Genomic DNA, 12,973 nt, shown 5'->3' on the forward strand with positions numbered 1-12,973 from the left:
AGGGAGTGAGAGATGAAGAGAGAGAGGAATGGGGGAGGGAGGGTGTGGTAATGGAGGGAGAGGGGAGAGAGAAACAGGGAGTGAGAGATGAAGAGAGAGAGGAATGGGGGAGGGAGGGTGTGGTAATGGAGGGAGAGGGGAGAGAGAAACAGGGAGTGAGAGATGAAGAGAGAGAGGAATGGGGGGGAGGGAGGGGGTGTGGTAATGGAGAGAGGGGAGAGAGAAACAGGGAGTGAGAGATGAAGAGAGAGAGGAATGGGGGAGGGAGGGTGTGGTAATGAGGGGAGAGAGAAACAGGGAGTGAGAGATGAAGAGAGAGAGGAATGGGGGAGGGAGGGTGTGGTAATGAGGGGAGAGAGAAACAGGGAGTGAGAGATGAAGAGAGAGAGGAATGGGGGAGGGAGGGTGTGGTAATGGAGGGAGAGGGGAGAGAGAAACAGGGAGTGAGAGATGAAGAGAGAGAGGTAAAGCGAGGGCAGAGTGTTTGCTGCCTTTGTCTCTTTTATGTGTATTAATAGTTGTTTCGATCCAAGGGGAGTTACGTAGTTATCCCTAAAAGACCTGGGATGTTTTTGCTGATGGACCATGTTTTTGACCCCCCTCCCACCCCCTGTTCACCCTTCCCTTCATCAAGAGAAGTTATTGAGGCAAAGAGGCAGGGTGATACCATTTGTGAAAGATAGGGGGCAAACATGAGTTAATAAAAGAGTTATAGGCCGGCCTACTGACTTTCCTTATGAAAAGGGGATACCTAGTCAGTTGTACAACTGGATGCATTCAACTGAAATGTGTCTTCCGCATTTGACTCAACCCGTTTGAATCAGTGAGGTGCGGGGGGGCTGCCTTAATCAACATCCACAGCATCCAGGGGATAGTGGGTTAACTGCCTTGCTCAGGGGCAGAACGTCAGACTTTTACATTGTCAGCTCGGGGATTTGAGCCAGCAGCCATTCAGTTACTGGCCCAACGCTCCTACCCGCCAGGCTACCTGCCGCAGGTTCAACCACAGCGGATTCAACCACAGCAACAAAATCCACCTGCCAGACAAAAAGCACAGAAAGGAGTCAAATTAGTACTCTTCATTCTCTGTTCGTCTCCATGTCTTTCTCTCCAGATATTGACGATTCTAAGCTGGTTGGGTCGAGGGTAATCAACAGTTCATTTCATCACAACAAAACGGGCTGCCAGATGACTTTCGACGACGACTACAGCGCCTACTGGGTCTACTTTGTCAACTTCCTGGGGACGCTCGCCGTGTTGCCCGGCAACATAGTCTCCGCCCTCCTCATGGACAAGATAGGGCGCCTGAGCATGCTGGGTAAGGACTGTTTCAGTTGTACACGTTTTTGAAATTCTACTTCATACAGAGTATGTCTTTGGAATTCAGACAGAGTTTCAAACTCGCTGGAGTTTGACACTGCTGTGAAATGAAGAAAAACAAAAAGAGTGTGTATTTGTAATGTGTTATCAAATGACATCTCCTGTTTTTGTGATCTTGTGTGTAATAGCATGTTTTGTCCTTCAGGGGGCTCCATGGTGCTGTCAGGCATCAGTTGTTTCTTCCTGTGGTTTGGTACCAGTGAGTCTATGATGATCTTCATGCTGTGTCTCTATAACGGCCTCAGTATATCAGCCTGGAACTCCCTGGATGTAGTCACTGCTGAGCTTTACCCTACAGACAGGAGGTGGATAGAACACTCACGCACGCACGCACGCACGCACGCACGCACGCACGCACGCACGCACGCACGCACGCACACACACACACACACACACACACACACACACACACACACACACACACACACACACACACACACACACACACACACACACACACACACACACACACACCCTGACTCTCTCCTCCTCTCCTCTCCAGGGGTACAGGCTTCGGCTTCTGTAATGCTATGTGTAAGCTGGCAGCGGTGCTGGGGAACCTGATCTTCGGCTCTCTGGTTGGCATCACTAAGGCCATCCCCATCCTGCTGGCGTCCACTGTACTGGTGGGAGGAGGACTGGTGGGGCTACGGCTGCCTGACACACGCGGCAATGTCCTGATGTAGAACTACACTACCCAGCAGCCTTCACTCATGTGCCGGTTAGGCTTTTGTTGAACATGCTATCATAAGGACTACATATCTGGGCTGGCATTCAAGTATGCTATCTGGCCAGCTTCATGCTTAGCCAATTAGCTAAGCTAAACAATAGTACACGCCGTAACAGTACAAAGTCGGTTGTCATAAGCTGACGGTACGTCTTTGTTTTAAGACAGTGTTATGTAGGCCTTGTTACAGCATGTTCAAATAAGGATATGGAGAAACGCCAATGGTTGCCACACGGAACACACGTGTGTAAAAGGCTGCACCACCAATCACTCACAGACTGCACTCTGTCTTCAGTTCAGATTTGACTGTAAAATATGGGTTTGCTTGTTTGTTTGTTAATTTGTCTCTCAATAATGTAATAATGTCATTTATTGTGCCGCTGCTGTGCCATCTTGTACTTCAAACCAAAATGCCAAGAAGTGCTGTACACTTCAGAGTGGGGCGTGATTTCTCCTTTCAAAATAGTCAGTTATTCGTGACGTTTGTTCAAGCCTTTTGCTCCAATTGCAAGGTAAACATGGCCATAGTAAAATAGAAATAGTAAGAAATAGCTTTTAGTGTCGTCAAAAGTTACAGCAAATTCAGCAGCTACATTTCTAAAGAAAACTGTGTGTGTGTGTGTGTGTGTGTGTGTGTGTGTGTGTGTGTGTGTGTGTGTGTGTGTGTGTGTGTGTGTGTGTGTGTGTGTGTGTGTGTGTGTGTGTGTGTGTGTGTGTGTGTGTGTGTGTGTGTGTGTGTGTGTGTGTGTGTGTGTGTGTGCGTGTGTGTGTGTGTTGTGGGACAGCTTAGGGCTTTGTTCTCTGTTGCTGTGGGTCTCTGTCAAAAGGAATTTATTCAGTAAGAAACCTCTGAGCTGCTAGCGATAGCTTCTTCTCCATTTCTTTGTATCTGTTGAACTCTTTCTTTGTCTTTACCTGTATCCCTACCTCTGTCTCTCTCTCTCTCTCTCTCTCTCTCTCTCTCTCTCTCTCTCTCTCTCTCTCTCTCTCTCTCTCTCTCTCTCTCTCTCTCTCTCTCACTCTCTCTGTCTCTCTCACTCTCTGTCTCTCTCGGTCTTTCCATTTAACTTTCTCGCGTTGTCTCTCTCTCTCTCCTTACCTTGCTCTCTCTGTTTCTTTCTGTTGTGATTCTCTCTCCAACCCTCTATCCTTCTCTCTCTCTGCCATGCTGCCTGTCTCATACGGTGGCTTACCCTCTACAAAACTCAATGGCCTTTCTCAAATGCCGTGCCTCGTTCCCTCCAACCTTTCTCTCTTATGAAACTCTGCTGGAAATCGCTCTAGTATGTAGTTCTTCTTCGCTCTAATGTGTGTGTGTGTGTGTGTGTGTGTGTGTGTGTGTGTGTGTGTGTGTGTGTGTGTGTGTGTGTGTGTGTGTGTGTGTGTGTGTGTGTGTGTGTGTGTGTGTGTGTGTGTGTGTGTGTGTGTGTGTGTGTGTGTGTGTGTGTGTGTGTGTGTGTGTGTGTGTGTGCGTGCGTGCGTCTGTGTCTGTGTCTGTGTCTGTGTCTGTGTCTGTGTCTGTGTGTGTGTGTGTGTGTGTGTGTGTGTGTGTGTGTGTGTGTGTGTGTGTGACCTAATTTAAATCCATAAACAGAAAAGTAATATCTGCTTATGCGTTTAGGTTATTTGTTGCTGAGTTGATATAACATTAAACTATGTGTTTAAGCAGAAAGCAGGTGGATTTTAACGGGATGATATATGAAGAAGCCATTGTAGCAGCCTGGTCTCATAGACTAGACCTAACATGGTAAACGTAAATCTGGGACACTCAAATTAGTATGATATGTTGATTTGATATGATATGTCACGTTTGGTAGGGTTACATAAGACCGATGCTTACTTACTTCTTAGGGCTGCAATCCCGTTAACGGGATCGATATGACAACAGCCAGTGAAAGTGCAGGGCGCCAAATTCAAACAACAGAAATCTCATAATTATAATTCCTCAAACATACATATATCTTATACCGTTTTAAAGTTAATCTTGTTGTTAATCCCACCAGTGTCCGATTTCAAATAGGATTTACAGCGAAAGCACCACAAACGATTAGAAAATAAAGTAAACAGAATTCACATTATAAATATTCCCTTACCTTTGACGATCTTCATCAGAATGCACTCCCAGGAATCCTAGTTCCACAATAAATGCTTGATTTGTTCGATAATGTCCATTATTGTAACGGCATTTGTTCGTCGAAAGAGAGTCGGACCGAAATGCAGCGTGGTGGTTACTCATGTCTTTAATGAAACAAATGATGATACATGAAATAACTTAATAAATACAAAAACAACAAACGGAACGTGAAAACCTAATACAGCCTGTCTGGTGAAACTACACAGAGACAGGAACAATCACCCACGAAATACACAGTGAAACCCCGGCTACCTAAATATAGTTCCCAATCAGAGACAACGAGAATCACCTGACTCTGATTGAGAACCGCCTCAGGCAGCCAACCTAAGCTACACCCCTACTCAGCCGCAATCCCAATGCCTACAAAACCCCAATACGAAACACAACATATAAACCCATGTCACACCCTGGCCTGACCAAATATATAACGAAACACAAAACACTATGACCAAGGCGTGACAATTATTTATGTTCAAGGAGCTACTTTTGTTAGCGCGTTTAGTACGAAAATCCAAACGCTTGTGCAGGTCCATCCGAACATTGGACGAAAACTTTAAAAAGTTATATTACAGGTCGAAAACACTTGTCAAACTAAGTATAGAATACATCTTTAGGATGTTGTTATCATAAATCTTCAATAATGTTCCAACCAGAGAATTCCTATGTCTGTAGAGAAGCCATGGAACGCAGGTCGCTATCATGTGAAATGCGCATGACCAGGACCTGGCTCTCTGCCAGATAACTGACTCAAAGAGCTCCCATCCACAACACAGTAGAAACCTCATTCAAGTTTCTAAAGACGGTTGACATCTAGTGGAAGCCCTAGGAAGTGCAACTTTATCCATACCTCACTGTGTATTCAATAGGGGCTGGGTTGAAAATCGGCCAACCTCAGATTTCCCACTTCCTGTTTGGATTTCGTCTCAGGTTTTTGCCTGCCATAGGAGTTCTGTTGTACTCACAGACATCATTCAAACAGTTTTAGAACCTTCAGAGTGATTTCCATCCAATACTAATAATAATATGCATATATTATATATACATATATTTCATCCAAGCTACTCAATACTGCCCCTGCAGCCATAATAAGTTTTAAGGCAAAAACTAAAGTAGGGTGGTTCATCGGGGGGTTGGCATATAACACAAACATCTAGAAACCCAAAGGTTGCGAGTTTGAATCTCATTACAGACAACTTTAGCTAATTAGCAACTTTTCAACTACTATTTTTTTTTAGCTACTTTGCAATTCTTTTGCATGTTAGCTAACCCTTCCCCTAATCCTAACCTTAAGTCACGCCCTGTTTCTATTCTGTTCTGTTCTGTTTCACCTGTCCTTGTGCTTGTCTCCACACCCCTCCAGGTGTCGCCAATCTTGCCTATTATCCCCTGTGTTTTTATACCTGTGTTCTCTGTCTGATTGTTACCAGTTCGTCTTGTTCGTTCAAGCTTACCAGCGGTTTTTCCTGTCAGCTCCTATCGTTTCCCAGCCTCTCGTTGCTAAATCAAATCTAATCACATGTTCTTGGTCACATAAATCAAATCTAATCATGGTTAGCAGATGTTAACATGGTTCATGGTTTGGTCACATACACATGGTTAGCAGAGATGTTACATGGTTGCAGATGTTAATGCGAGTGTAGCGAAATACTTGAGCTTCTAGTTCCGTCCAGTCAGTAATATCTAACAACGACCATGCTAGTCCTCCCGCTTTTGACCATTGCCTGTCCTGACCCTGTACCCACCCTCCTGACCTCTCTGCCTGACCCTGAGCCTGTCTGCCGTCCTGTACCTTTGCCTTACCCTGGATGTTCGACCCCTGCCTATCTTGACCTGTCTTGCCTGCCCAGTTGCTACAATAAACAGTGTTTACTTCGACAGTCTGCATCTGGATCTTACCTTGATTCCTGATACCTTAACTCTTTAACCTAACCCCTAAACTTAACCCTAACACCCAACTCTAACTCCTAGCCTAGCTAATGTTAGCCAGCTAGCTATAATTCGTAACATATCATATGAAATGGGTGATGGTCATCCACAAATGAATAGATACCATAGAAAACATAACATAGTGTTTTTCAGATTTACGTACAGAATAATACAAAATGCTCTGAGACCAGGTTGATTGTAAACGTAGCCTGAGGTTAATCAAAGGTACATATTGCTGCTACCCTCAGTGCTATGGGTCGGACGTGAACACAAGATGGGTGATAAGATACGTTCTTTAGTCAGCCTAGGTGCCATAGTTTTACTATGTTACAAAATATTGATTCTGTAAGGATAGAATCCGAACTAGAGAAGTGTCAATGAAGGATGATGAAGGGATATTTCACCCATTTGACTTGTTTACATGGATTACTTTCTAGGTATCCATACGATTATCTAAATGTATAGTTTGTGGGGGAACTGCAGGAGTATATTGGCAGTGTTGCAGTGCATGCTTTTGCTTTTGACCAGGAATGGATAGTTTGTGTAGATGTACAATATGTGTGTGCATGTGTGTGTGTATGATATCGGGTGTGTGTGTGTGTGTTTATTATAATGTATACATTCAAAAGCTTTTAGTTTTCCAACCATGGGTTGGGGTCGATATTGATGAGTTGATTTAACTCACTGAAGTGTCTGATTGGTTTGTTAATGAGTTTCTGTGTCTGTCAGCTTGTCCAACTGCATAATTTGCAGCCATCTATCCCTCCTCACGTCACTCTGTGTGAAACAAAATCTAAGGCCTAGATCTAAGGCCTAGATTCAATCAGATCAAGCGTTAACTGGAGACAGCAGACACCAGCATAGTGGATGTTTTGGCAGCATCAAAACATCCACTGCTCTTTTGCGATCAGAGTTGGACGTTCCGAAAGAGAAAGTATAGGCCATACAGAAATAATTATGCTCAGAATGAAAAATCATGAATTCAAATGAGGATTTCTGTCAGCCTAATTGATGTGCAGATTACATCTCAAATTCCTGTGTTCCAATTTCTAAACAAGGCTGCATAGGGTTTACGTTAGTGCAACTCCTTGCAGCCAATGGCATCGTCCGCTTTAGGTATAATGCCAGGAGCCACTTGTGGATTTGACAGCTCTAACACAGTTCCACCTCTGCCAAAACAACCTGATCTGATTGAATAGAGCCCTAAAACTACACCTCTGTTAAAATAGGAAACTTTGCATGTGTGCTACTAAAGTATTTATGTTGCTGTGCTGTTTTTGTGTCTCTGCTTACAGGGGATGTAGTGGTAAAAAAAAATATATATAAAGGTGGCTATACGTTGAATGCCGGCCGAGATGACAGGCGTAGAGGATCGAGTAACGTAAGCGCTAATGCTAACCATGCTAATTGGTGTCATCGCCAGGTGTGCTAACAACATAATAAACACCATTTTCTTAAACGTTTGTTATCCGCTCCACTACATCCCTGCTGCTGTTCTTCTGTGGAGGAGCTGCTATGTTCATCTGGGTCAAAGGTGAATGTGTCATTCTGGTGAGGTCCTTGTTGTCAGGTTGTTCTGTGGGCAGGTGTCCGTCCCTGCTTCTGAGTTGACTTCTGGGTAGTTGTGACGGGCATGCCAGTGGTGAGAGGACTGTACTGTACGTAGCTACAGACATGCCAGTGGTGAGAGGACTGTACTGTACGTAGCTACAGACATGCCAGTGGTGAGAGGACTGTACTGTACGTAGCTACAGACATGCCAGTGGTGAGAGGACTGTACTGTACGTAGCTACAGACATGCCAGTGGTGAGAGGACTGTACTGTACGTAGCTACAGACATGCCAGTGGTGAGAGGACTGTACTGTACGTAGCTACAGACATGCCAGTGGTGAGAGGACTGTACTGTACGTAGCTACAGACATGCCAGTGGTGAGAGGACTGTACTGTACGTAGCTACAGACATGCCAGTGGTGAGAGGACTGTACTGTACGTAGCTACAGACATGCCAGTGGTGAGAGGACTGTACTGTACGTAGCTACAGACATGCCAGTGGTGAGAGGACTGTACTGTACGTAGCTACAGACATGCCAGTGGTGAGAGGACTGTACTGTACGTAGCTACAGACATGCCAGTGGTGAGAGGACTGTACTGTACGTAGCTACAGACATGCCAGTGGTGAGAGGACTGTACTGTACGTAGCTACAGACATGCCAGTGGTGAGAGGACTGTACTGTACGTAGCTACAGACATGCCAGTGGTGAGAGGACTGTACTGTACGTAGCTACAGACATGCCAGTGGTGAGAGGACTGTACTGTACGTAGCTACAGACATGCCAGTGGTGAGAGGACTGTACTGTACGTAGCTACAGACATGCCAGTGGTGAGAGGACTGTACTGTACGTAGCTACAGACATGCCAGTGGTGAGAGGACTGTACTGTACGTAGCTACAGACATGCCAGTGGTGAGAGGACTGTACTGTACGTAGCTACAGACATGCCAGTGGTGAGAGGACTGTACTGTACGTAGCTACAGACATGCCAGTGGTGAGAGGACTGTACTGTACGTAGCTACAGACATGCCAGTGGTGAGAGGACTGTACTGTACGTAGCTACAGACATGCCAGTGGTGAGAGGACTGTACTGTACGTAGCTACAGACATGCCAGTGGTGAGAGGACTGTACTGTACGTAGCTACAGACATGCCAGTGGTGAGAGGACTGTACTGTACGTAGCTACAGACATGCCAGTGGTGAGAGGACTGTACTGTACGTAGCTACAGGCATGCCAGTGGTGAGAGGACTGTACTGTACGTAGCTACAGACATGCCAGTGGTGAGAGGACTGTACTGTACGTAGCTACAGACATGCCAGTGGTGAGAGGACTGTACTGTACGTAGCTACAGACATGCCAGTGGTGAGAGGACTGTACTGTACGTAGCTACAGACATGCCAGTGGTGAGAGGACTGTACTGTACGTAGCTACAGACATGCCAGTGGTGAGAGGACTGTACTGTACGTAGCTACAGACATGCCAGTGGTGAGAGGACTGTACTGTACGTAGCTACAGACATGCCAGTGGTGAGAGGACTGTACTGTACGTAGCTACAGACATGCCAGTGGTGAGAGGACTGTACTGTACGTAGCTACAGACATGCCAGTGGTGAGAGGACTGTACTGTACGTAGCTACAGACATGCCAGTGGTGAGAGGACTGTACTGTACGTAGCTACAGACATGCCAGTGGTGAGAGGACTGTACTGTACGTAGCTACAGACATGCCAGTGGTGAGAGGACTGTACTATACGTAGCTACAGACATGCTATAGACCAGGACTATTCAACTCCACTCCAGGCCCTCCAGGTCCTCCAGGCCCTCCAGGTCCCTCCACAGTACTGCTAGGTTTCTCTTCTCTCTCCCTCTTCTCACCGATCATTCAAGAATTCAAGTTCATCTGTACTTTTTCCAAAAACATTTGATGCTTTACAGTAACCCAGTCTAGACCCTGAAAGAACAAGATCGTATTTGATCGGCCAGAGAATCCATTGACCAAGTCTGAGTCGGTCCCTGATCAGAGGAGGGAGGGATGACAACCAGCAGTGCTGAAGTTACTAGTCCTTTAGGCCCAGGTTGGAATAGCCCTGCTATAGACAATACGTAGATAGAGGTGTGTGTTAAACCATTTACTAAATATCTGTCCTTGATGTCGTTTAATGAGGGAACGTTAACATGTGCCATGTCTAAAGTCTAAAGAGGTTTAGGTTAAACGGGGATCTAAATGTATTCAATAAAGGCTGACATTATCTAACAACCATGGTACTTTTTTTTTTACATCGGTGTCATTTGTCAAGATGGACAGAGGGTGGAGCTGTCCATTCGGTGTGTGTGTATGTGTGTTACTTAGAGTTACAGGGCTAATGTGCTCTTCTGTTGCGCAGGGGGCCCAGTTTGACCGTAACTGAGTGCTGCTGAGTATCTCACAGCTTCAATAACAACATAAACAGGTTGTTCATCATCAGTGGGTAAGCGATCTCCAATAACACCCTTCATGTTATCTACAGGCTACTGTGTGTGTGTGTGTGTGTGTGTGGGGGGGGGGGGGGTCCTTTATCCAGATCCTTTGAGAACCCTGTTACTACTACTAATATTACTACGTAGTATTACTAATACTTAACTTACAGAGTGAGGGGGGAGTACCTGAGAAGAGAATTACCTGAGATGATAAGTACCTAAGTAAAGGTGAAGTATGATGAAACCAAGATTGAACTCTTTGGCCTGAATGGAGGAAACCTGGCACCATCCCTACGGTGATGCGTGGTGGTGGTGGCACCATCCCTACGGTGATGCATGGTGGTGGCACCATAATGCAGTGGGGATGTTTTTCAGCGTCAGAGACTGGGAGACTAGTCAGGATCGAGGGAAAGAGCAAATTACAGAGAGATCATTGATGAAAACCTGCTCCAGAGTGCTCAGGACCTCAGACTGGGGCAAAGGGTCACCTTCCAACAGGACAATGATCCTAAGCACACAGCCAAGACAACGCAGGACTGGCTTTGGGTAAAGTCTCTGAATGTCCTAGAGTGGCCCAGCCAGAGCTCGGACTTGAACCCAATCGAAAATCTCTGGAGAGACCTGAAAATAGCTGTGCAGCGACACTCCCTATCCAACCTGACCGAGCTTGAGAAGACCTGCAGAGAAGAATAGGAGAAACCTCGCAAATACAGGTGTGCCAAGCTTGTAGCATCATACCCAAGAAGACTTGAGGCTGCAATCGCTTCCAAAGATGCTTCAACAAAGTACTGTGTAAAAGGTCTGAGTACTTATGTTGATGTGATATTTCCGTTTATATTTTTTATGCATTTGCAAACATTTCTAAAAACCTGCTTTGTCATTATGGGATATTGTGTGTAGATAAAAAATGAGGGGGAAAAACAACTGAATCTATTTTAGAATGAGGCTGTAACGTAACGTGGAAAAAGTGAAAGGGTATGAAAACGTTCTGAATGCATTGTATGTCTGTACATACTCATGTACAGTACGTTTGTCATGAACATTTATCATCTGAAGTGGAGGATGTGAAGACCATTAGAGGTAAGAGGAGATCAGTGTATTTCACTTTCCAATCCAGACAACAGGGAGCAAAAATAATCTTGTTTGTGTTGTCTGTATGTCACGTTCTGACCTTAGTTCTTTTGTTATGTCTTTGTTTTAGTTCTTTTGTTATGTCTTTGTTTTAGTATGGTCAGGGCGTGAGTTGGGTGGGTTGTCTTTTGTTATGTCTTTGTTTTAGTATGGTCAGGGCGTGAGTTGGGTGGGTTGTCTTTTGTTATGTCTTTGTTTTAGTATGGTCAGGGCGTGAGTTGGGTGGGTTGTCTTTTGTTATGTCTTTGTTTTAGTATGGTCAGGGCGTGAGTTGGGTGGGTTGTCTTTTGTTATGTCTTTGTTTTAGTATGGTCAGGGCGTGAGTTGGGTGGGTTGTCTTTTGTTATGTCTTTGTTTTAGTATGGTCAGGCGTGAGTTGGGTGGGTTGTCTTTTGTTATGTCTTTGTTTTAGTATGGTCAGGGCGTGAGTTGGGTGGGTTGTCTTTTGTTATGTCTTTGTTTTAGTATGGTCAGGGCGTGAGTTGGGTGGGTTGTCTTTTGTTATGTCTTTGTTTTAGTATGGTCAGGGCGTGAGTTGGGTGGGTTGTCTTTTGTTATGTCTTTGTTTTAGTATGGTCAGGGCGTGAGTTGGGTGGGTTGTCTTTTGTTATGTCTTTGTTTTAGTATGGTCAGGGCGTGAGTTGGGTGGGTTTTCTTTTGTTATGTCTTTGTTTTTTGTTAGTTGGGTGGGTTGTCTTTGTCTTTGTTTTAGTATGGTCAGGGCGTGAGTTGGGTGGGTTGTCTTTTGTTATGTCTTTGTTTTAGTATGGTCAGGGCGTGAGTTGGGTGGGTTGTCTTTTGTTATGTCTTTGTTTTAGTATGGTCAGGGCGTGAGTTGGGTGGGTTGTCTATGTTCCTTTTTCTATGTGGTGTTTTCCCACCTGTGTGGTGTGGGTGAACATGAACATGTTCATTGGTCCTCCGATCCTTCCTACTACTCCTCAGAAGAGGAAGAACAAAGCCATTACACTGTATTTGAGAGAAAAAGAATGAGAGCACTCTTGTTTGAAAACAATGAGTGGAGAAAGAGGAATAGATGTTTGTGTGTGTGCCTGACAGAGAGACAATCTGATGAATAGTTGTTGGAATGATGCAAACATAAGTTTTATTGCAGGGAAGATAGCATAGCTCGGGAGACATAGAACCACTAATAGTAAGTCACTATGATATAATTAAGCAATAAGGCCCGAGGGGGTGTGGTATATGGCCCTCTCCCACCTGGACAAAATGAACACCTAAGAGAGAATGCTGTTCATTGACTACAGCTCAGTGTTTAACAACATTGCTTCTAAGCTAAGCACCCTGGGAAAAAGCTTCTAAGCTAAGCACCCTGGGACTAAACACCTCCCTCTGCAACTGGCTCCTGGACTTCCTGACACTCTGCCACCAGGTTGTAGGGTTAGGCAACAACACATCTGCCACGCTGATCTTCAACAAGGGGGCCCCTCAGGGGTGTGTGCTTAGACTCCTCCTGTACTCTCTGTTCACCCATGACTGCGTGTCCAAGCACGTCTCCAACACCATCGTTAAGTTTGCTGACGACACAACGGTGGGAGGCCTGATCACTGACAATGATGAGACAGCCTATAGGGAGGAGGGTTGAGAATTTCAAGTTCCTTGTTGTCCACATCACCAACAACCTATCATGGTCCTAACAAACCAAGAAAGT

General features: G+C 45.2%; 1 protein-coding gene across 1 annotated transcript in view; it reads left to right on the plus strand.

Annotated features, from left to right (window-relative positions):
- LOC124006658 (synaptic vesicle glycoprotein 2C-like) overlaps positions 1 to 3,142 on the plus strand; it is an 82,588-nt gene extending 79,446 nt beyond the window's left edge. Inside the window, exons 11-13 of the mRNA XM_046316706.1 lie at positions 1,115 to 1,318; positions 1,526 to 1,685; positions 1,883 to 3,142. Of these exons, the coding sequence (XP_046172662.1) occupies positions 1,115 to 1,318; positions 1,526 to 1,685; positions 1,883 to 2,066 (548 nt within the window). The 3' untranslated portion in view covers positions 2,067 to 3,142. The remainder of the gene's footprint in view (positions 1 to 1,114; positions 1,319 to 1,525; positions 1,686 to 1,882) is intronic.
- The last annotated feature ends 9,831 nt before the right edge of the window (positions 3,143 to 12,973 follow it).

Source organism: Oncorhynchus gorbuscha, linkage group LG20, assembly GCF_021184085.1.
Source record: "Oncorhynchus gorbuscha isolate QuinsamMale2020 ecotype Even-year linkage group LG20, OgorEven_v1.0, whole genome shotgun sequence".
Lineage (NCBI taxonomy): Eukaryota > Metazoa > Chordata > Actinopteri > Salmoniformes > Salmonidae > Oncorhynchus > Oncorhynchus gorbuscha.